The sequence below is a fragment of the Peromyscus californicus genome, unplaced genomic scaffold, assembly GCF_007827085.1.
Source record: "Peromyscus californicus insignis strain IS unplaced genomic scaffold, ASM782708v3 Scaffold_7__1_contigs__length_154581171, whole genome shotgun sequence".
Taxonomy (NCBI): domain Eukaryota; kingdom Metazoa; phylum Chordata; class Mammalia; order Rodentia; family Cricetidae; genus Peromyscus; species Peromyscus californicus.
The window spans coordinates 7,210,291-7,237,574 of record NW_026294595.1 but is presented as its reverse complement, the minus strand read 5'-3'; the positions used below and the strand labels follow the sequence as shown (position 1 = coordinate 7,237,574).

The 27,284-nt window shown below is 53.3% G+C and overlaps 1 protein-coding gene across 1 annotated transcript; it reads right to left on the bottom strand.

Moving 5' to 3' along the window:
* Positions 1-269: 269 nt before the first annotated feature.
* Positions 270-16,241, bottom strand: Fam78a (family with sequence similarity 78 member A). Its single transcript, XM_052724969.1, has 3 exons — positions 15,844-16,241; positions 14,212-15,236; positions 270-903 (listed from the first exon to the last, which is right to left on the bottom strand). Exons 2-3 carry the CDS (start codon positions 14,532-14,534, stop codon positions 375-377), a joined length of 852 nt encoding a protein of 283 aa, XP_052580929.1. The 5' UTR covers positions 14,535-15,236; positions 15,844-16,241; the 3' UTR covers positions 270-374.
* Positions 16,242-27,284: the final 11,043 nt, after the last annotated feature.

Genomic DNA, 27,284 nt, shown 5'->3' with positions numbered 1-27,284 from the left:
GACAGACAGAGGGGAGGCGGGAGCGGCAGGCTGGGTTCCCTCACAGTCAGCCTCCTCCCCTGCCCCTGAATCCCATAAAGAGAGAAGGGCAGGGGGAGCCACGTTTCAGAGATGCGGCTGCAGTGAAGAACTGATTGTGAGGAAAAGGGATCGGAGGTGACCTGGGGGAGGGCCGACTATCTGTCCTAGTGGCCCCCCTCCCTGTGGGGAAGCAGATGGAGGAGCCAGGAGGCCAGCGGGGTATTAGCACAGTGAGATCCGCCCCTGGAGAAGGTAGAATGGTTGTATTTTTCTGAATGACCGGAGAGGGCATCTGGGTTTCCTTCTGAGCAGTAATATTGTTCCGTGAGTCTCACCTCGCAGCGGCCTGGCTGTTACCGGTGCTTGGGCGGGATCACCACCAGCGGTTGCCCGTACTTGGGCCGCCACATGAGGACCTGAGCATCATTGGCATTGGGCTTGACCAGGGCGCTGGGAGGGATGGGTTCATTCTTGCTCAGGATTTTAGGCTGGTCCTGGGCAATGGGCTCCCGCAGCCTGGCACGCTGGCCCAGGGGCCGGTTGGGATTCACCTCGATGCTGAGCTGCATGCGCCAGTGCAGAGTCTGCAGGATGATCATGTCATTGGTCGAGGTGTTGGTGGCCACCAGCCACGTGGTGAAGCTCTGGTCCCGGTAGATGTTGGTCAGTTTGGCCACGTTGCTCTCACTAACGGGCACGGCCCACGTGACGCTGGGGTAAAAGTTATCATTCATGCTGATGACGAACTTGGAGTCTCTCTTGGTGGGGCCCACGATCGTGCAGGTCTCGGTGGTATTGCCATACCAGGGGTAGTTCACCCCATCCGAGTCACTGATGGCCTCAATTTTGCCCTCCTGGAGATCAGGGAGCTCCCAGCTAGACCTGGGGGGGCAAAGAAGGCCAGATTACTTTCTTAGTACTCACTGAGGGTGACTGTCCTGTACCCTGGGGACAGGAGGTACTCAGGTACCCCTTTGCTCATGGGGCTTATGTGGGACTGAGCAGACAATAAACAGGGCATCCAATATGGGGTAATGTGAGTCCAGTCCTAGCCTGCTTCAATACCCTACTGCTCTTATAGAGGACCCAAGTTCAGCTGCCACATCAGCAGCTCACAAACACCTGTAACTTCAACTCCAGGAGATCTGGTGCCCCCTTCTGGCCTATATGGGTACCTGCACTCATGTACACACACACACACACACACACACACACACACACACACACACACACACACTAAAAACATACAATATTTTGGGGGAACTGGAGGGAGGGTTTAAGAGCACTGGCTGCTCTTCCACAGAATCCTGGGTTCAACCCCCAGCACCCATGCCTCACAGCCATCTGTAACTGTAATCCCATGAGAGTCAATGCCCTCTTCTGGCATACAATGTACATGCAGACCAAACACCCATATACATCAAGTTCATAAATAAAAATTTTAAAATATGTATATGTAATATTTTTTAAAGACACATACTGTTCACTCGGTACCATCCTAAGCCAGACTGCCACCAAAGGCTTCACAAGAGCCACAATTCTTTTTTTTTGGCTTTTTGAGACAGGGTTTCTCTGTGTAGCTTTGGTGCCTGTCCTGGACCTCACTCTGTAGACCAGGCTGGCCTCGAACTCACAGAGATCTGCCTGCCTCTGCCTCCCGAGTGCTGGGATTAAAGGTGTGCTCACCACCACCCAGCAAGCCACGATTCTTAAACTAGTACTGGATGCCAACTGGGTCTAGAAAAACCCTATTTGTCTCTTGACAGGGACTTGTCATTTTGAGTCTATAGTAATGACAAACACTGGCGACGACGGGTCTTCACAGACACCAATGGGACAAACACACGAAGCCATACCTGATCTTGGTCAGGGCGGCGACTATGGCCTCTTGGAGCCTAGGGGCTCTCCTTATCTACGCAGCACTTACTTGAATACAGGCCAGGCTGAAGAGGAGGCTCAGCAGACCTCCCTCCTGCCACACTTGTCCCTCCACAACTGTGGAGACCAATAGGAGGCGCCCGAGTCCATGGCTATGGGGTCAGCTGGTCTAGGGGTGACTCTTGGCCCCTGGCTAGCATGTGACCTTAGGCAAATGTCTGCCACCTCTGGGCTTCGGTGTCCTCTCGCTCCCAGCCAACACCCCTCTTCCTCCCATGCCATCTCCGCCGCCGCCGCCGCAGCCAGCAGCAATCAACAGCACAGGCCGCCGCAATGGCTCTCCTCTCTGCGCCATCCTGGAAAACTGGCTTCCATGTGGCTGCCACTGGCCGGTCGCGCTTTGCTGTAACCGAAGCAAAGCAAACCTGACCAAACCCCCTCTAAAAGGCCTCTCTCTTTCCTGGCCTCAGAGGCTTTGCCTCCAGACCTAGCCAAAGAGCCTGCTGCCGCCACCGGGCCTGGAGACCCTGAATCCCTGGGGACCGGTGTGTCCCTCCTACCACGTGCTCAGCCCTGACACTTTATCTACTGCAGCCGTGGTAGGTGTCTAGCTTGGACATGGGAACTCCACACATGGCCTCCCTCAATGGCACGAGAACCCAGGTAAGGTGCTCCCCAACCTGGGACCTCAGACCTCTCATACCTGTGCCGGTGGCATGTCCCAGGCATGTGCAACAAATGCCTGCAGCCGAGTGCCAGGACAGGAAAGGACCCGCCAGCCCAGCCGGGTTACTCCAGGGACAGAGAGACAGCCCAGAGTTCCCAAGCTCCTATGGACACAGTGGCTTTTGGAGAACTCGCTTCAGGCTTCAGGGTCCCTCAGATTGTCATCAGACCCAGGGACCATCACCTAGGAGAATCCCAGGTGGGGACAGGCAACGAGGCAACAGCTGGTCACATGTGGCCAAGGAGTGGGGTCTACGGCCCAGGAGCCCAACTGACCCACCGAATTTCCTGGTGACACGGCACTAAGGCTCTCATCCGCTGTCCCAGCACTTCCCTGCATCTTCATCCCACTGCCAGCCAGGGGCCCACTCCTTTTAAAAGTGCATTCCTCGCCAGGCACCTGCCTGTGATCCCAGCCCTTGGGAGATGGAATCAGGAAGATAAAGAGTTCAAAGTCATCCTCAGCTACATAGCAAGTTCAAGGCCAGCCGGGGCCACATGAGGCTTCTCTCAAAAATAACAACAAAAGTGCTTTTCCGTCTGCGGCACGCGTAACTTATGAGAGCCGAAGGGAGAAAGCTGCCGAGTGTCCATCATGGCTGAATGGATACAGAAAACACAGTTCCTACACACAATGGAACAGCCTTGACAGGAGAGAAAATTCTGACGCACATTACAGCATGGAGGAGCCCAGGGACATTATGCCAACTGAAAGAAGCCACCACGAAAAGCTAATGACTTCAGGACAGCACTCACATGTGGTGCCCGGAGCACCTGAGTTCTGAGACAGAATGTGGAGCTGGGACTGCCAAGGGCAGGAAATGAGGACGGTGATTAATGGGGCAGAGTTTCGGTTAGCAACAAGGAAGAGCTACAGAGGCGGTTGGGGTGATGTTTGTGAGTGTGCCTAATGCCACTGGTGTGCACCCCGATCATGCCACCTCAGCCTCTCAGCTGGGATGTCACCAAAACTGGAACCGCTACAGGAGGAATGGCAGGGACAGAATTATTTATTTATTTATTTGTTTAGGTGCATATTTGTGTGTGTGGGAGCACGTGTGTGCAGATGCATGTGCACCCAAGCCTCTGAGAACCCAGGGTTGGCGTAGGTATCTTCTTCAATCTCCCTAGACCTTATATAATGAGACGGTCTCTCCATGTTAGTCCGGGAATCCCCTGTCTCTCTCTATCTTCCTGGAGCTGGAATTACAAGCAGGCCACCACACCCAGCCAGCTTTTACTGCACTCTAGGGATCCCGACTCTGGTCCGCACACCTGCGTGCGTGCACGTTACAGGCTCAGCCTCCCCGGCCCCAGACTCTGGTACATTTTCTGTTCCTCTCATCGCTAAGTTCAGTCATGTGTGACAGGCCAGACGCTGAGCACATCCAGACACACAAACCTGTCTCTCCGCCCCCAGCAACCCCTCCGCAAAGGTCTGCAGCACCCGGTCATCTCTCCAGAATGGGGTTCCCCAGCAGGATTCAGACCAGAGGCCCCCCCTGCTCTGCCCTGAGGCTCTCAAGAGCTGCCTGCTCCTGTCTACCGCCCCCGGGTTCCAGTCCCTGCTTTCCATCTCCCTGGAAATCATTTTAGTGCCCTGTCTGTTTGCTTTGCTGTACTGGGAAGGGAACCCACCAGGGCCCCAGAAAAGCTACACAGCGCTCTAACCACTGAGCAATAAACTCTGAGCCTGGAAAAATGCTATTGTGCCTTTTGGTGTGTGGGTTTTGGTGGGGAGAGGTTTAGAAGATTTCATTCTAGCCCAGTCTCCAGGATGGCCTTAAACTTGAGGGAGATCGTCCTGCCCCAACCTCCATCATGAGCTACCATGCCCAGTGGAAAGGCTTTCGGAGAACAAGGGCCAAGCCACGTGGCTCATCGGTGAAAGCCCCTTGCCACCCAGCCTGAAAGCTGAGTTGCGTCCCTGAGACCCACATGGAAAAAGGGGAGAAGCTATTTCTGTAAGTTGTCCTCTGACGGCTACAAGCTTTGTAGTGGCGCCTGTGCCCCATCGCTCCGGAAAATATATAAATGTAAAGATATGTGTGTGTATATATATATATATATATATATATATATATATATATATATATATATGTGTGTGTGTGTGTGTGTGTGTGTATAAAGGCAGAGAACAAACTTGAAAAAGTTACTGCCCCTTTGCACTTCCAAACTACAACAGGCCTGGCGGGGGAGGGGTGCGCTTCACCCTCGTGTGGCCTTGCTCTGTCACTCCACCCCTGAAAGTCTAAGGCCCAGTCACAGACAGGTGACAGTCTTCATGAGCTGGCGGCCAGCAGAGTCTCACGGGAGACATCACTCAGACACGAGGCAGAGCCAAATGCGTTGTCTCACTGCGGACCATCAAGGGGGCCTGCAGGTTTCTCGCTGGGGGAGATGGGAGGAGCCAGGGACACAGTGTGAGGAACTCACAGGAACCTGGGATGGAAACTGAGGCCAGACATTAGCTCCCCGACAGTCACAAGTGCTCCGCACCTGTCTCACCAATAGCCCAGGGCTAGTTGTGCGTATGCCCATCCTAGGCTTTCTTCATGAGACAATGTGCTAATACTTGCCACCTGCCACAGCTGTGGTCAGAAACTTGGGGAGACCCTTAAAAAGAGGCCTCAGCAGCTGTAAGTGTGGTTCTTGGCTCAGACCTCCCTCCCTCATCTGACCTGAAGCCTTCCTAGACCTCACTTATATTTTCATATTACACACACTTTGTTGTTGTTTTTGAGACAGGGTTTCTCTGGGTAGGCCTGGCTGTCCTGGAACTCGCTCTGTAAACCAGGCTGGCCTCAAACTCACAGAGATCTGCCTCCCTCTGCCTCCTGAGTGCTGGGATTAAAGGTGTGTGCCACCACCTCCCGGCCTTTCATACTATACACACTCATGTAGGTGACAAGATGGCCACTGTTAGGCTGCCTCTGTGGGTTGTGCTTGGCTCTGGCTAGGCTACCTTCATTTCTCTGTTCTCAGACCTCAGCCTTGCACACTCAGCCTTCTTGACTTGTCCCAGTACTCAGGGACGGGGAGGCCAAGGGGACCAGGAGTTCAATGTCAGAAAGCGTGAGGCTAGCTTGAACTAGCGAGACCCTCTCACAAACCAAACCACACAGAACCCACCCAGAACTTGACACCTTGTGCAAACAGAAGACAAGAGCTGTTCCAAAATTCCCAACTTGGACACGGTGACAGAATCAGCGAGACATGCTTGAGGCCTTCTCAGCCAGGGCTGGAGCAGATGCATAGAAGTCACCTGCTTCCCAGGCCACCTGCCACGCTTCTGTCCTTGTCCTCAGGGGTGTGGGAAGTCAAAGAGTAGCAGGCAAGTCCAGACTTGAACCTGGACCTCAGCACGCTTTCATGCCCCTGGCATGTCTGAGATGGTGTCCCCAGATCCTCTCAACATCCCTAATCCTGCTGAGAACCGTGTGGTCACCAATTCAACCAGTGTCCGCAGAGGATCTGCCTTAGGATCAGCAAAGGAGAGACAGGACGTGCCCTGGACACTCAGCACCATCCTGACTCCAGCTCCCTGGTGGAGACCCCACTTCCTAGCCCGTCTCCCAGATTCTAACCTGTTCTCTCAACATCCCTCTGAGTCTTTAAAAACACAATCTGGTCACATTGCTCTGACCCTGATAAGCCTGTCCAGCTCCCCACAGACACAGTCTAGAAGGGGGAAGGCCAGAAGCCCCACGCAGTCACATCCGCATAAGTCTGCCCACCTAATTCTCAGTTCCTCCCCCAGGCCCTCCCCATCCCATCCCAGGCTTGGGGCTGGGACCCTCTCTGTGTCCTCCTGCTCCTGTCCTGGTGAGGGGGGACCAGCTGCGAAGCTCTGGCCACCACCCCAGGCAAACCACTCTGACCTTTTCACAAGCCAGGTGCCCCTGGCCGGTGTTCAGTGCCATTAGGACGTGGTGACTGTCTCCTGGCACATGCCCCAGGGCAATCAAACAACACTGTGACCGTTTGTGGGCAGTCTTTTGCCCAGATGAACCACAAAGGCCAAGAGGACAGAGCCACACCTGCCTTGAACCTTACCACATATCCAGAACTCATCAGAGTGCCTGGCCTAGACGTCGGCCCCAGAAAGCCTGTAGCCTGGCTCCCTGACGCTCAGCAGCATGCTGGGTCACATAGGAAGCACTGAGGACCCAGAGTTGCCGGGGTCTCTGGTCACCCTGCCAAGCTGTAGGTGGAACTGGCACTATCAGGACCCATTGTCACCGAAGCCATGAGCGTGGCGGTCAGCACCATCTACGTGGGCTAACACTACCCCTCACACATACATGTACACACAGGCATGCAAATTCACACTAGTCTACACATTGCACACCTATATGCATAGAGACACATTTAAACACATACATACATGCACAAATGCATACACGTGCACACAGGCATACATGCACATACATGCATGCGAGTGCTTACAAAAAAACCACATGTGCACACACAGCGAGGCTTTGAGCAGCATGTATAAAAGTGAATGGGGTGCCGGGCGGTGGTGGCGCACGCCTTTAATCCCAGCACTCGGGAGGCAGAAGCAGCTGGATCTCTGTGAGTTCCAGGCTAGCCTGGTCTACAGAGCGAGTTCCAGGACAGCCAGGGTTACACGGAGAAACCTTGTCTCAAAAAAAAAAAAAAAAAAAAAAAAAAAAGGATGGGGTAGAGAAAGGCTTTCAGCTGGGGTGAGGGTGGGTCATCTACTGGCCAAGGAGGCTACCATGGTGCAGAAGAGGGTCATCCCAATTCAAGGACTTCAGACATGCCAGTGGCCAAAAGCCAGTCTAGTACAGACCCCTCCAAGGCCTTGGGGCCATGTACAATCTGCCGCGTCATGGCTCTGAGCTAGAAGCCTTCCCTAATTCCCCAGAAAAAAAGTTGCCCTAACAAGGGTTCTAGACTTTTCTCACATATGCGGATTAGCAGATAGGAGACAGTCTGTGGGGGCCTGGCTTTATCCTCAGCACAGGCAGCGCATACAGCCCATGGGCCCCCATTTCTCTCCCGTCCATTCTCAGGGTCCTAGGCTCACTGACCACAAATCCTCAGTGGACCCAGTAGACAAAAGTCGACCCTGTCACAGGGCCAGGTTCCCCCAGTAGCCTATGTTTTCATGACTTTGCTCCTGAATGTCCCCTTCATTTCTTTTCACTTAATTTATTCACTTTTTTAAAATGCAACTGGGGCCAGACATCGTAGCTCACACCCCTAAACTCCGCACTCAGGAGGCAGAGGCAGGCAGATCTCTATGAGTTCCAGGCTAGCCTGGTCTACAGAGCAAGTTCCAGGCCAGCCAGAACTACATAGGAAGACACTGTCTTAAAAAGTAAATAATTTTTTTTTTTTTTTTGGTTTTTCGAGACAGGGTTTCTCTGTGTAGCTTTGTGCCTTTCCTGGAACTCACTCTGTAGACCAGGCTAGCCTGGAACTCACAGAGATCCTCCTGGCTCTGCCTCCCGAGTGCTGGGATTAAAGGCGTGCGCCACCACCACCCGGCAATTATTTTGTAAAGCAAACGCATCAGTCTTTTCTATAAAACAGTTCAGTGAGGGCAGACTGGACACACAGAGACACGAAGCTAGATCTAGATATGCTTTTTTATATGCAGTACATATCTTGCTTTAATATGAAATTTGGGGCCTGGCAAAATGGCTCAGTGGGTAAAGGCACTGCTCATTCAAGCCTAACGACCTGAGTTCAATCCCTGGAACCCACCAAAAGATGGAAGACGCAAACCCACTCCCTAAAGTTGTACCTGACCTCTATACATGTGTGACAGCATGCACACCCACACACATATGCCATGCAAACACACACACACACACACAATAATAATAGGTTTTATTTTTTAGTTAATTAAAAATGAAATTTAGCTTAGAGCTTAAATGATGTCACCCACACACCTTACCACCTCTCTCATGATACATGACACCTTAAGCACACCTCCGAGGAAGAGGCGGGCTCTGGGCTGGATCTGCCCAGCACTTACGGCTGCCCTGTCCAGCCCTGGCCCTACACTCAGCTTGGGATAGTCAGGGGTTAGCTCCAGGGGTTTCCTGGATGACAACTGAACAGATTTGCAATTTGGTAAAATCCTCAAACAGCAAGCACTTGGGGAAAGTTGTATGTTACAGAAAGTGAAGCCTGGGACACACTCCCTTCTGCCACAGCTAAGATGCTCCTGGATTGGGCCCTCCATGGCCCATCACCAGGTCCTGCCTTCACAGCACCCAGCACCTCAGTCGGGGAATGTATGCGGCCTCTTCCCATAGGCCCACTTTGGGAGTCTGTCCTCTTCTGTCCAGCCACCCCTCCCGACTTAGGCCCCAGCCCTGGCCTAACCTGAGGAGGAAGGACCCAAAGTGACTGCTTAATTTTAGCTTCAAGGCCAAATACTACAGTCAGAACTGCCCAGCACTGGCCTTTTTCAGGGTATTCAATAAACTATACTTCCTTTAAAATTTTTTATTATTTTCTAGTAATAAAATATGTCCTTTAAAAAAGCAAGTCATTAGCCAGGCGGTGGTGGCGCACGCCTTTGATCCCAGCACTCGGGAGGCAGAGTCAGGCGGATCTCTGTGAGTTCGAGGCCAGCCTGGGCTACCAAGTGAGTCCCAGGAAAGGCACAAAGCTACACAGAGAAACCCTGTCTCGAAAAACAAAAACAAAACAAAACAAAAAGCAAGCCATGCCGGGTGGTGGTGGCACACGGGAGGCAGAGGCAGGCGGATCTCTGTGAGTTCGAGGCCAGCCTGGGCTACAGAGTGAGATCCAGTACAGGCAGGGCTACACAGGGAAACCCTGTCTCGGAAAAAAAACAAAAAACAACAAAAAAAAACAAACTAAAACAAAAAAAGCCATTAAGAACTAAAGTAAAAACTAAAGCCATCTCTCCTCTGCCCCTCCTCCTGGAGGTTACTCACGATGTTACACTTCAGTAAACATCCTTCTAGACATTTCTGCATGTACACACAGGATGTGTCCCTCGTGTTTAGCATTTTCCTCACAGCGAACATCTCTGTCAGACTCTTACATGTTTTGTTGGGTTTGTGGTGCTGGGGATGGAAGCCAAGGCCTCTCACATGCAAGGCCGATCTTGCCACTGAGCAGACCCTAGGCTCGTCTTCCAGCATTATTTTAATGAGACACTAGTGTTTCCATGGAGACCTGGTTGTTTGTAACAGCAGTACTCTGCACAGTGGACAGATCTTAATTCTCTCTCCCAACTGCAAGACGCCTGGGTATCTACAACTCTCTGCTGCCACAGACCCGGGGCAAGCTCTTCACATAGTGGCATGCCCACACTGGCTCCTTTCTTCACATGTATGTACTTTACCTGTTCACTAGGTTACCTGTGGTATCTCTATAAGCCAGACTCAGACTAGGGTACAGTATTCCTAAAAGCAGGAGCCCTGGTCCAAAGGTACAGCCAGCAACGGCCAGGCTCAGCGGATATCGGATAGCGGCTGCCTAGACTCCGCTCCCTTCACAAGAGGCCCTGAAGCTTTCTCATTCACACGGTGCCTGATCTACACTGGAGGCTCCTAAGCATTTCCTATGCATTTCCCTGATATCCCTGGCTGCTGGATGTCTGTCTGTGCATCCCCAGAACAGGCCACTTGCTTCCCACTCTCAGAAAGTAGACTCAGGCTGGAGCCATCACTAGGTCACAGCTAGCCCAGGGGGAGTTCTCCCAGGCTGGGCCACCCCCACCACTTCCCTCCCATCCTGAAGCTCGGAAGCAAGGACTTCCCTCTCCCGCTCACCCCGCCCTGGCCTCCACCATTGCCCAGCAGATGGGGGAAACCGCCTTCCGCCCCAAGACAGGAAGCTTAGTCTTCAATTGTTCTGTGAGGCGCTCAGGCTCTGGCTCCGGGAAGAGGCCACGTGGCCAGCCAGGACATTCCTCTTGGGGCCATCCCCCAGATATCAGGTGCTGAGCAAACACCCTTGGACAAGTGCCTTTGGGGTTTATAGTCTGAGTTCTCATCCTGAAACTAGGGCCTCTGAGGTCCTGGGGTGCACCCCAGAGATAGCAGGGTAGAAGAAAGCCCATGTCCCAGTGTTACCCCATGAGTCTGTCCAAGCCCTGTAACAGCACATCTGTTATGTGCCACGCACATCATGGCAGCACACGTGTGGGTCAGGAAACTCGCAAGGCCTCCGGGGCCACGGCTGTCCTGCTATGGAAAGGGACCCAGAGAAGCTGAGGGATAACAGAGCCGCACATGGGTCTTGGTTTAGCTCTTGGCCACACAGTATTGAACAATAATCTAATACTAACACTCGGGATTTGTAATCCTGGTATCTAGGGAGAAGGAGCAGGGAGGGTTCCAGGGTGCTGGTTCTGTGCCAAGCACACTACCTCGCTCATCCCACTGAGCCAAGTAAGCAGGGAGGCACTAGCATCCCCATTTCAAAGGTGGGAGCAGCGAGGTCCGAGATGCCCCACCCCCCACCCCTATCAGCCCATTTGCTCATCCTGAGCTACACCACTCCCGGCCCTGGCCATGGGTCAGGCTCCCAGAGAACGCCTAAGAAGGGCAAAGCAGGGACAACACGCAGTGTCTCCCACACAGGCAAGAAACTGTGACTCCTCACTTAGAAGGCTCTACACCAGCTGACAGGTGGCAGTTGAGGAATTGCGGGGGACAGCTGAGGAGGCAGGTGTCTCTAACAGTTTGGAGGGGGTTGGCTTTGAAAGTACTGTGGGTTGGACCCAATGCCATGCAAAGCATTCTAGTGGGTACAAGAGCCGCCATCTTCCAGCATTCATTCCCCTGCACAACTGGGCTGTGTCTGAGGTGGTGGCTCTCAGAATTTCAGTGTTCCGTCTCAAATCATTTCAAGTCCAGAACGCCATCCAACAAGGCATCCTCGCTTAGAGATTCATTTCAAGCAGGGATAATGCTGGGGGATATTATGGATTTCAGATAAGTAGTTAGAATTAATATTTTTAATACAAGCCCATTTGTAGAGAACACACGTCCTAACCCAGCCCGGGCCACCCGGCTGTCCCTTCTCCAGGGGCCTGGAGCCTAGGGTTCACTTTAGAGACCCAAATAGTCTGGGTTGAGGCTAACGGTAATTCCACACCCCTCCCAGGGGACAAGGGATCCTGTTTGGGGACATTTGTGGTTGTTACAAGTTGGGGGTGAGTAGCATACTCAAAGAGGTGGAGCCACGCATCCTCTGTAAGTCTCCCCACCCTGCCCAGCCCCCACACTGCCAACAAGAGGTATCTGAACAGGGCACAGGCAGGGGAAGGGACAATCACCCACTCACTTGGGGCTTAAGGGCTCCAGGAGAGCAGTTAATACAGAAAGGTGCTGTTTTGTTTTGTTTTTGGAGACAAGGTCTTATGATGCAGCCCTGACTGTCCTGGAACTAACAGTATAGACCAGGCTGGCCTCCAAGTCAGAGAGATCTGCCTGCCTCTGCCTCCAGAGTACTGGAATTAAAGGGATGTGCCATCATGTCCAGCCTGGAAGGTTCTTTTAATAACCCTGTCTAAATGTCTCCGTTTGCTATGGAAGGTGGAGTCCAGGCCTCCTGCAAGGCAGCCCTGTGGATCCACGGGACAGGATGGGCACAGCACCACTCAGCAGGTCAAAGCTTCACACTGTTTTGCTGACCAGAGGTGAATAGCCAAGTGGCTCCTTCCACTGTATTTTCTCCAAAGGATGGTCACCTGTCCCTGTCCCTGCACTGCAGCTGGCCCTGCCCCACCTGGACTTAAGAGCCAGGGTGCCCTGGAAGAATGAGCAGAGGCAGGCACTAACAAAGAGCAAAGAAAATGCCCTGGACCACTTTCCCTGACTGATGCTATTTTTACAGTTTTAAAAGTTAAGAGTGGAGGGCCCAGGCTGGGGCAAAAACTCATTACAAGGAGGAGCTGGCATCTTTTCTAATTCAGTGGCTTCGGCCAACAGCATTGCCTTCAGAAATACTGTCACTTATTTCCATCTGGTAGACTTGAAACTGAAATCACATCAGGGCTGACAGCCACCTGCCTGCACGATTCACATGAACTTGGCCTAGTGCTGACTGTGGGGACAAAGGTTGTCTGAGTAATTCTCTCAATAAATCGTGTAGAAGGAACTATAATTACCCCCAGTTTGCAGATGAGACAACTGAGTCTCGGAGTAGCTGCAGCGCTTGCCTAGAGTCACAACCCGGGAATGGACCGCAGAGTCTAAGGTGCACAAGGTTCATCTAACTAGGAACCCAGGCCTGGCAACAGTGAAGCTAAGTCGCCCGAGGCTCTTGACCCCCGGGGGGCGGCTGAGAAGCCGTTAGGTTCTCCCTGAGGGAAAGCCTGTGTTTCTCAACAGTCAGGATGCCTTGCAAAGCCAGGAAGAGGTGTGGGGCTGGCTGAAGGCTGCTTGGGAAGGGCCCCGCTGAACACCTGAGAGTCCCCACCCCTCCTGGAGTAGCTGTGGCAGTGACAGTCTTGAAAGAAGAAGGACTCAAAGGCAGAGGTGGGGCTGTAGGGACACCAGCGACTCCATGTGCCCCAACTGCCTTAGGCCATCAGGCTGACAACCCAGTCTTATCCCCTCTTCCTGCCTCCTTTCGAGCTCAGGAGTCGATCAACGGAGAAGGCCCATTTGTTGATCTGCGTCCGCCACCCTTAGCCCTGGCGAACCAGGTTATCATTGGTCAAACATAAGCTCCAGCTCTCTGGGAGAACTCTCTCTTCCTCACTTGCGAAGCTGAGCAGTGAGGAGGCCACATAGACTGGACGCCAAAGACTATGAGGCAGCGTCCATGAGCCATCACAGGAGTCAAGTCAGGGACTGTCTCCCGGGGAACCACTGGGTCTCAGCAGCTGCTTTCACCATTCCTGAGCGCACGATTTCTACATGGGGATGGCCTCCTTTGGGGCCAGAGAACATGCGGGATATGACCCAGGGGCCTCAGGGTCCCTGTGGAGCTCTATGTCATCCTGGGAGACCAAACCACAGAGACAAAGCCAGTATGCTCCTCTAGCTGCTCCTAGGGACCCACTGGAGGGACACCGGATGCTGACCCTTGACCTCTATTGGGAGACAAAGCTGCACACTGCAAAGTAGTTTCTCAAGTCCCTCTCACACACATGCTGCCACCAGTCACCACCACTGGCAATGGCAAAGCCGTCCTCTGAAACTGTGTGCATCTATCTGAACACCCCCATCCCCACCCCAGGCCCCAGACACAAGTCCAGGCCTCACCACCAAGTCCTGTACAAAGAAGTGTGAAGGCTTCAGAGGCACCCACCACTCATGTCTGCCTCACAGATTCATGGAGGCCTGAGCCTGGGGCTAGAGTGGTGCCTTCTCCGTGACCCCTGATGGTCCTTTACCAAAGAGGCACAGTTTTCTCCGCATCGCGCCAGGAAGGACAGGAGAACTCTGGGCAGATCGGACTGAGCTAGGACCCTGATCAACAAGTAAAGGCTCCAGAGAGTTGGAGAAGGCTTGGAGGCAGTTCTACCTCTGCCTAAAGACCCCTGTGTCCCAGGAGCCCTGCTCCAGCCCCCACCCAACTTACCCCCACCCCCAGGCTGTCCCCAGCAGTACTCACATGCCCTGCTCCCCATACTGGTTGTAAAACTCCATGTGGCTGCATGCCTGAATCCAGCCAACGATCCAGGTCTCCTTTTTGGGGATGGGCGGCATGACCACTTGGGCTGAGGCCCGGAAATGGGGTGTCCGGTAGCGCAGTACCACGCTGGAGGACTCGTCGATGCTGGTGGGGATGGGGTCGATGGAGGCTTTCACATCAATCACCGTAATCCCTTCCCGGAAGACTCTGGCTTTGCCTCCGATGCTCTGAATACAGCCCATGGCACACAGGACCGCTCTAATCTCCAGGGAAGGCCAGCAGTCCCAAAAATAACAGGGCATTGAAAGGATGGAGGTTGCAGAACCCAGTGTAGAGTGTGCAATCTAATCTCAAAGCTCAAAAGCAAGATCCATAGGATAGAGAACTTACTGAGTGGAGGGGGCTTGCATAGCACTACCGGGCCTGGTTAAAAATACGGATTCTGCTGCATCTCAAGAGCCCTAGGCTCCCTTTTCTAGCAGTGGGCAAAAGCCACCGATATTCTTTGGGTTTAAAAAAAGAAAAGTTTGCAGTTTAATGGATAAGCATGTTGTTCTGACATCCAGCCCTGCGTCCTCACACTTGGGGATGGTTGCTCAGATACTCTCCGTGAAGTCTTCGGAGGAAGCAGACGAGCGCTGGCAGGCACATAAATAAGGAAGGCTCGGTCCCCGCGCGGTCGCGCCACCCTCGCTGTACAACGCCGACTTCCTGCCCTCAGCCTTCCGCACCCGCTCCCCGGGACACACGCGCCCTCCCGGCGGGGCCCAATCAATTGCAAGCGTGAGCTCTCGTTCAAACGGCAGAGGTCTGGCGCCCTGCGTGGCCGGCACCCACGCGCGGTTCCAAGAGGCGCGCTTCGGACTAGGCGCTCTCCAGGTCCCCTCCGGCGCCCACTCGCGCGCTCCTTTGCCACTGTCGCTGTCGCCGCCGACTGCCGCGTGGGACCCCGGGGCTGCGCTTGGGTGTCCGCCGCCGCCTGCTTCGCCGCGGCCGCCGAGGACCTGCAGAGAGGTGGAAGGGACAGGGCGTCAAAGTTGAGCCGAACTTTACTGCGGGGGACGCGAGGGCGCGGCGATGCGTGTGCGCCGGGCGCGGGCTGCGGAGCTGACGGCGCAGCTCTGGGCGGTCTCCCCGGAGGTGGCGCCCCCCCTCCGCCCGCCCCGTCAGTGGCGGCCGCACGACTGCGCGCACCAGCGAATAATCGCCTCCCGTGACATCTCCGCTGACACCCCTCCAGCCCGGGGGCGGGGCGGGGGGTCGGCCAGACAGACACCGCAGTGGGTCACTAGGACCTCCCTGCCCTGGTGCTGCGCTTCATCACCAAGCCACCAGCGTGGAACGCCCCTTCTCTCTTGGGTCTCGCGGTCCCCCGGGGCCGCAGTGACATCCCCAGGCCGGTCCTTTCTAGCGTGAGGCCCTTAGCCGGCTGAGGTGGCTCGACCCCAAGAGGGCGCCTGTCCCCTCACCGCCCCCTCCCCCGCGCACCCCGTGCCTCGGTTTCCTCTCGCCAGCCGCTAGCCGCAGCGGAGCACAGCGCGTCCGGGGAGCGCGCCTCTGCCGGGGAACTTTGGCACTCTCCTCCCCACCCAGGGGGAGTCGCGAACTCACCTGCCCCTAGGGCTGCTCCGGGTGCCTGGGTCACTGCCCTCCGGACGCCCCTGGCCCCTCCGCCCACACGTTCTCGGGGCGCCCCCTTCCCCTGGGTAATGTCCCGTGGCTCTATTAGGGTCTGGGGATGGCGTGGGCGCCCCGGGTCCCCAAGCCCCTCCTGGCTCCGGGCTGCTGTGGGGATGACCGGGGGCGGAGGGCTGAGGCTCGGGGCTCTCTCGCCCCCACCCCGAGCGCCTCCTTATTTTATGATCATTGTGAGCGTGCTGTCCCCGCCGCCGCGCCGCAGCCGCCTGGCGCGCCCAGCGCCGCCTCGCTATGCTGCAGCATCGGAAAGGCAACCAGGTCAAACTTTGCAGAAACTCGGCCCCTGCGCCGGCCTGGCCCCCGCGTTCGCCCGCAGCCGAGCGGCAGCGCGCACCGGCGCACGCAGGACCGCCGCTCGCTCGTGCGCCCCGCGGGATGCAGGTCCGCAGGCAGCGGCCGGCGGGCGGGCGCCGCCTCCTCCTCCTGCCTGTCCGGCTCTCCACCCTCGCTCCTGCACTCAGCGCGCCCTCCCCCCTGGTTATTCCTCTATCCCTCTTTCCCCCCCTCTCTGCAGCTGCTGGGGGAGTTGAGCCTCTTCTTGCATAAACGACATTTCCTTTTTTGCTAACCCTAGGAATTCTGGGTAGTGTAGTTTTGCATCTCTAATCCTGGGGTTGGGGGTGCACCTATGGCCCTTTGACTTCTGATGCCAGCGGGTTTCCTGTTCAGGAGACCTGGGCCACTGCCCTGGGAATCCTGTCTGCCGGTGTTGGTGGTTCGGTGGAGACTGTGGAGGCTTTCGGGGGGCTCCAAGGCTGGGAAGGTTTGGTGGATGGGAGAAGTTAGTCCCCCAGTGTTGGTCCTTTGCCTCTGTGGGATGGTCAGGCAGTAATCAGTCCCTGGCCCCAAGTGTGTGACAAGTTCACATTCATCGGCTACGCTGAGTGGGAAGTATCTCACATCTCCCAGAGGAAAAAAATATCCAGAATGGGAAGACTGAGAAGATGGGCCTACACCCCAACCTGGCAGATTTCCCTACTGAGGCCATCTCAGAGCTAAGGTTCAAAAGGAGTTTATGCCCAGACTGCATTGGGAGAGCAAGAACCTAAGCAGCCTCAGGCCTTAGCGCCACCCTTATCCTGCAATTGCCTTCTAGATAAAGGACAGTTTGTGACATCAGAAAACCTGGCAGCCACACTAAAGCCATGCCCACCACCGCCACAGCCCCTTAACTCTGACTTTCGAGGCTGTCCAGAGTAGACACAGGGTGGGTGCTTGTAGTCAGTCCCAAGGCTAGAGTCTGCTGAGTATATGGGAGGGGCATTTCTGAAACGTTGGGAAGGTCTCAGTGAGGGATCCATCTCACACCTGCTCAGCCACAGCAGGAAATGGTCAGTTGAGGTGGCTGCTGCCTTTCCCCAGCCACACTCTCAGCCTGACCCATGTCCCAGCTAGTGGAGCAAGGTCCTTTTCCCAGTCCAACTTCCAGGCAACTGGTATACCCAGTTCTGACTGATGTAAAACCACAACAGCACAGGGGCCCCTATGGGCCTCGTGTAAAGTTTGCAGTCTTTCCTGGCATAGGAAATCACAGTGACCTTCCCAGAGTCCACACTACGTTCTGTTCTTCTGGGAACCCCTACAGCCTGCAACACCTCATGCCATTAGATAATTACTGTGCTACCCCGTTTATACAGAAGGACGCCATTAAATTTTGGGATGCCAACTCACTTTCCATCACTCCAAATGCCTGAAATCCCAGTTACCAAGGTGCTTCCATGAAAGCGTAAGATGCTCTCTCAAAAACAAGCCACCATGTTCCAGGCTGCTCCTGGAGCGTGTGTATAGTCTATATTTCTTAGGGAAAAGATGTCACAGGCTATATTGCCCGGCTGCACAGGGAAACCACTGGAGGTGGTTTCTTGGGGGATGGGTTCCCCTGAAACCCACTGGAAATGGTAGTGCTTTTGAGCTCTACAGTACTACAAGTTCTCCACAAGTTCAGGTACCCTAGCCTGACCTTGTGTTGGTGAAAGGACACTCTAGAACCACTGTGTGTCACACCAGTATCATCGTTATGGTTCACCTTGACCCTGGAGGGTGAAAACAAGAAACCAAGACAGTGAAATCTAGGTCCTGGCCCCAGTCTCACCCCACTCAAGGCCCACACACTTGCCTACTAAGACTGCTTCCTCTGAACTAAGAAGGACTGGCCACCAGAGCAAGCCACAGGTGCTTGGGTGTCACAGGTAAGGATTTGTGTGGCAGAATGCAACCTCCCTTCACTGGCTCCCTTACCACATCGCCCCCTGTGAAGGACTTCACCTTAACCTGCAGAGGGTTGGCCCAGGCTTAGAAGTTGCCAGGCCACAGCTGAGGGGTAGCTCCTGCAGGGGTAGCCAGGACAGACGGAGGGGTCTGAATGGACTTAGCTCACTTTTAAATTCCCTGGCCCAGCTCCTGATCTGCCTGCTTGCATACTCTTGGGCCCCCTGCCTCCTCCACCTCTCCACAGGGGTCCCCTGGCCCAGCTCTGCCTGCTTGTACACTTGTGGGCCCCCTGCCTCCTCCACCTCCCCACAGGGGTCCCCTGGCCCAGCTCTGCCTGCTTGTACACTCGTGGGCCCCTTGCCTCCTCCACCTCCCCACACAGCCCTTCTACTTGCACGGCTTTCTTGGGAGGTTTGTGAGCGTTGGACACAAACCTCTATCAGCCTCAGCATGTGTGGAGGGTCAGGACGTGACCGTGAGAGTGTAAGATGCTGATGTCTGTGGAGCAAAGAAAAGGGACATCTGTAAGAGTGTGTTCTGTACCAATGGACTCACGCTGTCCCCATCCCCTCCCCTTTACCACACCCAGGTCAGGATTGCACAGCCCTGGTACATTGGACTAGGGAGAACATGAAAACCCAAAGATATACAAGTCAGAGACAAAATTAGCATGCAGCCCTGAACAAGCCCCCAGAGACCCATGACATGGCCCCAGCACAGCAGCGTCCTACAGAGCAGACTATGAGCTAGGGCTTCTGCATACACTCTCTTCATAGCCTTGGCAATGACCCCCAAAGCTAGGCTTGTCATCCCACTCCACAGATGATACCGGCGCCTGGGGTGAGGATGAGCAGTGGCAGTTGAACCCAGAGGCTGGGTGATAGAGTGGGCCCGCTCACCAGCAGTCCCATGTTCAGTGTAGGCACATTCAGTGGCCACCACAGGTAGTCAGTCACAAGGCTCACTTAACTCTTGTGAACCACCTGCATTTAGGGCCACAGCAGATTCACCAAGAGCTCACTACCTCCAAAGGCAAGGTCCTCATGTGTCCAGAAAGGCCATTTTAGAGAGAGGAAGTCATCAAACTGTGGAGGGAAATGTGGAGCACCGGGATTCTGTTGCCTTAGGAAGCAGGGTTCTTGCCCCAACTGTTTAGAACTAGACCGAAAGCCAATGGGGAGGCTTGGAATGACAACCAAGGACAGGTAGGTGGGGCCAGAATCCTTGGCAGGTTGATCAGCATCACCTCTGACTGGAGGGGTTAGCATCAAAAGATAAGGAGACAGATGTAGGCAAAGCTGGGTGGCCCTTCAGGGAGCAGGCTGCACCTGGCCAGGTAAGAGGGGGCTGGTACCACAGGGAAGTCATCTAGAGAAGGCTCTGTGACTAAATCCCAAGTCTCCTGACCCCAGCCCAGTGGTGACATGGCTCTCCACTGAGGGGCAGTGGCCAGGCGTAGTGGACAGCAGGGAGGCAGTAACAAGTGCATAAAACCCACTGTCTGATCTGGTTGTGAACCTGGGAGTGTAGACCATCCTAGCCACATGCTCCAAACCACGTTCTCCCAGGGCGCTACTGGCTTGGGACCTCTCCACCGGCCTCTCCATCTTTTACCACTGTTCACTGAATGCCTTGGCTGGGCATTCAAGCCTCCTCAGCCAGTCAGCAGTACAAACATCCCTGTGGGCCAGAAGAGTAATGAAGGATAACTCCAGGAGTGAGGAACGAAGGCACGAACTAGCATAAATAATGAATAGTTATGAGTTGATGCTCACAGTGGCTACAGAATCAATCTCGACCAGTCAGGAAGTGGACGAGTCAGTTGTTTTGATGTGCAGTTCAGTATGGAGCTAGGAGTGGAGGGAAAATGCATACACCAAGGCTTGGGGAGTGAGCTGGTGTGTGTGGAAAAGCGCCCACGTGTCTGTGCCTGTATGAGTGTTTTAACGTGTAATGGTGTGCCTGAGTCCCTGGTGGTATGATGTGAGTGATAGTGTATGACAAATGTGAGAACGTTTGCCCGTGACAGCTATGTGTAAGGTGTGTCAGCGTTTGTTCTAGCTGTAGGCCCATGTGTGTTTGTCTGTGGAAGAGTGTCGTGTGCATGTACCCATGTGAGCTGCTGTGGGTGTAGGTGAGCACAGCTGTGGGCGTGGTTGTGATGGAGGAGTGTGTTCGCGTGGGGTGTGTCGCCTGTAACTGTGGGACTGGCCGGTGGGCGGAGGCTGAGCGGAGGTCACTGCTGGCTGGGTGCCAGGTGCGCTCGCATCCCCGCGCCCCCTGCGCTGGGTCCGCAAGGCAGGAGCTTTCTTGCAGCTGCGGCCTCTCAGTGCGCAAGTCTCCCCGGGCCCCGGGATAGGGCCTCCGGCGCCCGGCTGACGCCGCCCTGCCTGTACAGAGCCGCGGCCTGGGGACCCGCTCTGGCCCCAGCCCGGGATGCGCGGGGCCCGCCGTGTGCGGGGTGGGGTGGAGTGGGGGTGCGCCTCTGGGGGAAGACAGAGGGGGGCGACAGCAGGCTGGGCGCGGCCTCGGATCCGGTGCGGCACTGAGAGTTCTCCAAGGTGCTAAAATAAACCGAGCGAAGGATCAGGTTTCCCGACCAAAATAACCCAGCAGCAGCCTTAGAAATGCGAAACGGGAAAGTGATCCCGGGCGCGCGCCAGCGATGGAGGCGGTGATGATAGCTGCTTCTCGCCGTGCTGGGGGTGAGGGGGGCTGCTGGCCGGGGAGCGGTCGCCCCTCTAGGCTCTCACCCACCCTCCCTTTCTCCTCTGGGGTCATTACTTCAAAGAGCAACCTCCTGTTGGCCTTTGGTCTGTGATGGCCAGGTCTGCAATTTCTTAGAGCCAAGCTCTGAACTCAGTCTTTCGTTCGATGTTTCCTGGGTGCCTAGTGTGTGCCAGAGCCTGCCTAGCGCATGTGAACAGGCAACAATCCCAGTACCCAGGGGCTGTCACTTTGCTAGGAGAGCGTTCGGAGTACACAGGGTGTTAGGAACTGACATAGATTTCAATAAACAAACAAGAACAACAAAACAAAACAAAAAACCTAAAGGCTGTCAGAAGACAGGGAGAGTTTTGAACACAAGGGCACCCTACTAGCTCGCTCACTTAGTGGCCTGGGTAGAGTCCCTTTGCTTCTGAGCTTCAATTTTCTCCTTGATCTGACTGGGTCAGAGAGCATGTCTGTGCAGGTTCGGATGGCTGAGGCAAGTGACAGGCAGAATCACTCATACATACAAGTGTTCCGTACATGCTTATGGTAAATGTGCTTGTGCATATCAGCACTGGCTTCACCCTAAACATCTAAGACAGCAAACTGCAGCAGCTGCTGGAAACGCCTGCTCTTGAGAGAGAGAAGTAGTACGGTCAAATGGTCAGGGACTGTGTTGTGTAACAATCTCCTCCAAGACTGAAAAATCCCATCTTGCAAGGAAGTGCCCTAAGCAAGAGGGTGAAGAACTCAAAATAGCTTCAGGAAGTCCCCGAAACGGACCAGGTTCACTAGGCCCCTCCCTGCCAGAGTAAGCAATAAAGCTGCAAAGAAGACTCTGAGACCAGACCAGCTGCCTGGAAGAGGTTTACGCCGACTGAGCTGCCTGGAAGAGGTCACCGAGTCACCGAGAACGGACACTCTCCAGCCCATGAGCTGCCTGCAGGCAGTGTGCTCCAGCTTCCCATCTCCGTGAGCTGTCACTCATGCTGAGGTGGGCCTTGGTGATGCAGCTGTCTTTTGAGTCATTTCTGACCTGAAAGTGACCCCTCACCCACATTCCTGTAATAACCCAAATAAAACTCACGGTTCACCAAGCTGAACTTTGGTAGCATCCGTACTTTGGTCTGTTGTGGGTTCCCCGTCTAGGGTGGTAGATGTGTTGTTGTGTCTCCCCAGGAAAAGCTTTGTTACACAACAACCTTGGTAGCTGGATCAGACACACTTAGCTCCAGCTCGCCACAGTCCGTAGTGCATGCACCAGGGCTTGGGGACATGCCAGGGAGGCGATGCCTCAGGGGAGCCAGGCCATCTGTGGGGATGGGGCTGTGGCACAGTCCCCTTTGTACTCCCTGTGGCTCCTTGCACAGGGTGGGACTCAGGAAGTGATACATAAAACCACACAGGCAGGGGACACAGATGCCACAGGGTACATGTAGCCAGAAACACATCTCTGTCACCAAGAATGCATGACACCAGCAGCTTAAGTCTCAACTCTGGCCCTGGGACCTGTGGCCTTCAGATGATGTCACCATTTTGAACAGTTTGTCCCCTAAAATGGGAAGAGAGTGACTGGGTTTGCTCTGTGTCCTTGTGTTTCCTGTGTCCAGACGCAGCAACAGCTCAGGCTAGCCCACCTGAGGACCACGCAGGGATGTCACCCCAGTATCTTGTTTTGTTTGTGCTTGTTTGCATCCTGTTCTGGAACACAGGGACATGTGTGTGAGCGTGCTCACCCCACGGTAGCTTTGAATGCAGTCGTTACAAAATAAAATCCGGAATAATGGAAGGGCTCTTACAAAGGTGATAGCCTCTCTATGTGACAAAATGTCAGACAGTTATTAAAAAATAATAGGGGCCGGGCGGTGGTGGCGCACGCCTTTAATCCCAGCACTCGGGAGGCAGAGCCAGGCGGATCTCTGTGAGTTCGAGGCCAGCCTGGGCTACCAAGTGAGTTCCAGGAAAGGCGCAAAGCTACACAGAGAAACCCTGTCTCGAAAAACCAAAAAAAAAAAAAAAAAAATAGGGGCTGGACAGATGACTCAGTGGTGAAGAGCTCTAGCTGCTCTCGCAGAGGACCCAGGTTCAATTCCCAGCACCCACATGGCCACTTACAACTGTCTGTAACTCCTGTTCCAGGAGATCTGACACCTTCTTCTGGACTCCACAGGCACCAGGCACACATGTGGTGCACATACATGCATGCAGGCAGAACACTCATACACATAAAAAAGGAAAAAGAATGAAATTTATAGTCATGGAAACATGCTCAAATTTATCTCATTAAGTGAAAAAGATAAGTCATATTCTAAAAGGCTGTAAAATGTGATTATATTTTAAATGTGTATTTATATATGCAAATAGATACAATATACACGGAAATCATTTGTTTTTTATGTCCTGTTTATTAAAAATAACTGGTTGATATGAAGTGTTACAATAATTGGAAATGAGACAAGTATCCCTTTCTAAGATGACCACCTATGTTAATGTATTAGTTTTCAAGTGATGGGATTATAAGTGTCATCTGTAACAATTAAGTTTATTGCAGTAAAGAGTAACATTTTGTCTGACTGTGGTGGTACACTCCTTTAATCCCAGCACTCGGGAGACAGAGGCAGGCGGATCTCTGAGTTTGAGGCCAGCCTGGACTACATACTGAGTTCCAGGACAGTCAAGGCTACACAGAGAAATCCTGTCTTGAAAAATCAAAATAAATAAATTTCTGATGGCAAGAAAAAAATAGTTATTGGTGATATTTCACTGTCTTTTAAGTAGCTCATCATTTCGAGGATGTGTGTCCTGTCTCCTCAGCCAAGCTGCACAAGAGAGCAATGAAAGCATTGTCTGAATAACTGAGGGATGCCAAGAGTGGGGAAGCCGGACATGGTACTTGCTTCTCAGACACCTGTGACAATAACCAGGGATTCCCCCAGCAGACGGAGGAGGAGCAAGTCCCGGTGGGTAGGATGGTCTGCCTGTGGCCATCCAGCTGATGGTGGCTAAGCCAGGGATTGAACCTAGGGCTCTTGCTCTCCACAGTCTGTCTTAACCACTGACAGGCCGGAGCTAAATTGTACCCCATGGTTTCCACAGAACTTACTGGACTCTCCAGCCAGAATAAAAGGCTGACAGAGCCCTGGGTTATTAATAGTCCTGGCTGTCTGGGCTCCTTAGCCCCTGATGAAGCCAGCCCAGGTCATGGCCCCACCCTGGAGGGTAAGGTGACTTTCCTGGCAGAGAATTGATCAAACATTTCCAGGCCCTTGTGGACTGAAGAATCTGAGCCCAAAGGCTTCAGTGTCCCCATTCTGGGGACTACTTAGGAGTCTAGGTCTTGGTTCTTTTCAGTTCCAGACTGGATGCCTTCACCTCTCTGAGCCTCAACTTCCATATCTGTACAATGGGGTATTCACGGCTGTTTCTTGGGGATGTTGGTTGAGTGGTGTCAGTCAGTTGAAGTAGACTGCTCAATGTCCACACATTTAAGCACCTACTTTCAGGACATAGGGTTCCTCTGTGCAATGCACATTATATAGGTAAATTTTTGCATGTTGTTCCAGTTCCCTGAGGATGGCTTTGGAAGTAGGGTCCCCTGTTTCAAACCTAAGTATGTTTGTTCCAAAGTTTTCTCCAAGACTCCTTATCTAGAGATGGGTGGTTCCCTGTGTCAGGAGAGGAAGAAAACAGCAAAACAGCTGACAAATAGAAACATGATGCTGGGCAGGCTCGCACACACCTTTAATCCCCTGCACTTGGAGGCAGAGGCAGATGGATCTCTGTGAGTTCAAAACCAGCATGGTCTGCATAGTGAGGCTCTGTCTCAGATGAAAAATAAAATCAGGTCCTTGAGTAGAGCTGAAAGGTGAACTATTGCCGACAGACATTACTATTATTTACCCAATGATGTCAAAGTGTCTGCAGTGGGAAAGAAGTCACCCATGGAGAGTTCAATGGGAACTCCAGCTGACTGCCTCCGCTTCTCAGGCTGTTTCTGCGAGACGCTGTTAGGTGTGTGCTTTGATGGTGTCATCTGTCTGTGGTTATTAGTTCTCTTATGTGGAAGCCCAAGGGGTCACTCTTCTCTGCCCAGAACCCACTCTGTCAGGAACATCAACTGACTGCCTGAACGGTGCTTCCCACTCAATTTCTGCTGGATACCCTGAGCACCCAATATGATGATACATTGTCATCTGTCTGCTTGTCTGTCTGTCATCTATCTATCTATCTATCTATCTATCTATCTATCTATCTACATTCCTATCTATCTATCTATCTTCCTATCTATTATCTATCTTCCCATCTATCTATCATCTATCACCTATCTTTCTATCTTCCTATCTATCTATCTATCTATCTATCTATCTATCTATCTATCTATCTTCCTATCTATTATCTATCTTCCCATCTATCATCTATCACCTATCTTTCTATCTTCCTATCTATCATCTATCTATCTATCTATCTATCTATCTATCTATCTATCTATCTATCTTCTTATCTATCTTAGTCACTTTCCTGTTGCTGTGATAAAACACCATGACCAAGGCAATTTATAGAAGTTTATTTGGGCCTATGGTTCCAGAGGGTCAGAGTCCATAATGGCATGTTGGCAGCAGCAGAAGCTGAGGGCTCACAACTTGAACCACAAGCACAAAAAGAGAGTGAATGAAAAAAGGCATGAGTTTAAATTCTCAACACCAGGTGACACACTGCCCCTAAGGCCACCTGACTCTCTAGTGCTGTCATCAGCTGGGCACCAAGTATTCAGATGTCTGTGAGACTGTGAGGGACACCACATTCACGCCACTATCTCTCTTCCTCTGCTATTTGCTGTTTATTCTTTTTCTTTGACTTGCTTTATACTTAATAAACTCACTTACTCAAACCCAAAATCTGTCTGTTATTGATCATTCTCCAGACCAGACAGAACCACTTGTTTGGAGTCCAAGGTGAGGGAGCTCATGCCTGTTGCCACACCCAAGAGGACAGATGTGATGGCTGTCTCACCCCCATGCTTGGTCTGAACTGAACATTCTAGAAGAGAAATAGGTGCCTAGTCTTGCTCAGCTATATGCAACTGGATTTTGCAAGGATTTTACAGGTAGAAGCAACAAGGTTCAGAGACGTAACAGGCTGAGTGAGGCCTTGCAGCTGGCACGAGGTGGATCCCTGTGTCCCTCCCTGCCTGTAGAGCCTGGGTTGGTCTGCGGTGGCTCAAGCCAATAGGACCTCAGTTGCCCACTTGTCCTTGAGAGTTTCTGGGGTGGCCCTGGGCCTTCATGTGTGCTCTGTGTCTTGGGCTGAGCTGGACAGGCTAACAGACCATAATCCCAATGTGATGAGCCCCAGATAGTGACTTCTCACTCTTCCGCCAACCACACTGAGCATCTCCTCATCAGCAGCCTAGGGCCAGGCAGCCTCAGAAAGGCTGTGGCCTCAGAGTTCCAGACACTACCCAGGAAGCTGCAGGAGGCCTCCCTCAAGCCCCACGTGCTCAGCAGGGCCTCTCTGGCTGCCCTCTGAGGTACGCTCTGGGATGCACCCCTCTTCTCTCCTTTCCCATGTACCAGCAGCTGACGCTTCATCTTTCCTACAGGACTATCTCTGCACCCTCAGCTTCTCATGTGTGTGCTTCCTCCATGAGCCAACCCCTCCAGGCTTGGGTCCTGCTGCACCTCTAGACAGTTGTGGTCATTTATGTCTCATTTGCTTAATCTGTAGGGAGCCTTGATCTTCTTGATGGCTGGGACAGGTCAGCTCCACTCTGTAGTGTGCCCAACTCTAGCACAGAGCCAGGAGCTCAGTGGCTATGTGTGGGTACTTATGTCACTTGTACAGTTAGTTCCAAGTACCAGGGGCAACCTCCAAAGAGACAGATCTCTTCCCAATTAATTACCCATCTCTCTAATGGAAAGCCAGTTTCACAAACAATCATTGGATTGCACCATGGTTCATTATAGCAAACAACACTGTATTTTAAAAAGAGGAGGAGGAGGAGGAGGAGGAAGGGGAGGAGGAGGGAGAGGAGGAAGGGAAGGAAGGAAGGAAGAAAGGAAGGAAGGAAGGGAAGAGAAGGAAGGAAGGAAGGAAAACAATCAGGCCTGCAAACTTAGCGTCCTCACTAAGTGGGTAGAGGACCTTGCCCTAGAGACCACAGCATAGGGCGTTTGTGACATCAAGAACTCCTTCCAGCCCCTGGGACTAGGTTCCCACTGCCCAGCCAGGGGAACAGGAAGGCCTGGCTACTATGTGTCTGCGTTGGTCAAGAGTGCAACCGAAAAAAGCAGGTGTTATTTTGGGGTCCATCTCTGCCAGAGCCAGAGGCCAGAGGGGAGGCCACTGCTGAATCCAGAGCTATGGACTACATTTCCCAGAGTCCTTCAGAGCCCGAGGACCAGCCATTGGCAGATTTAAATAGCCCAGGCCCG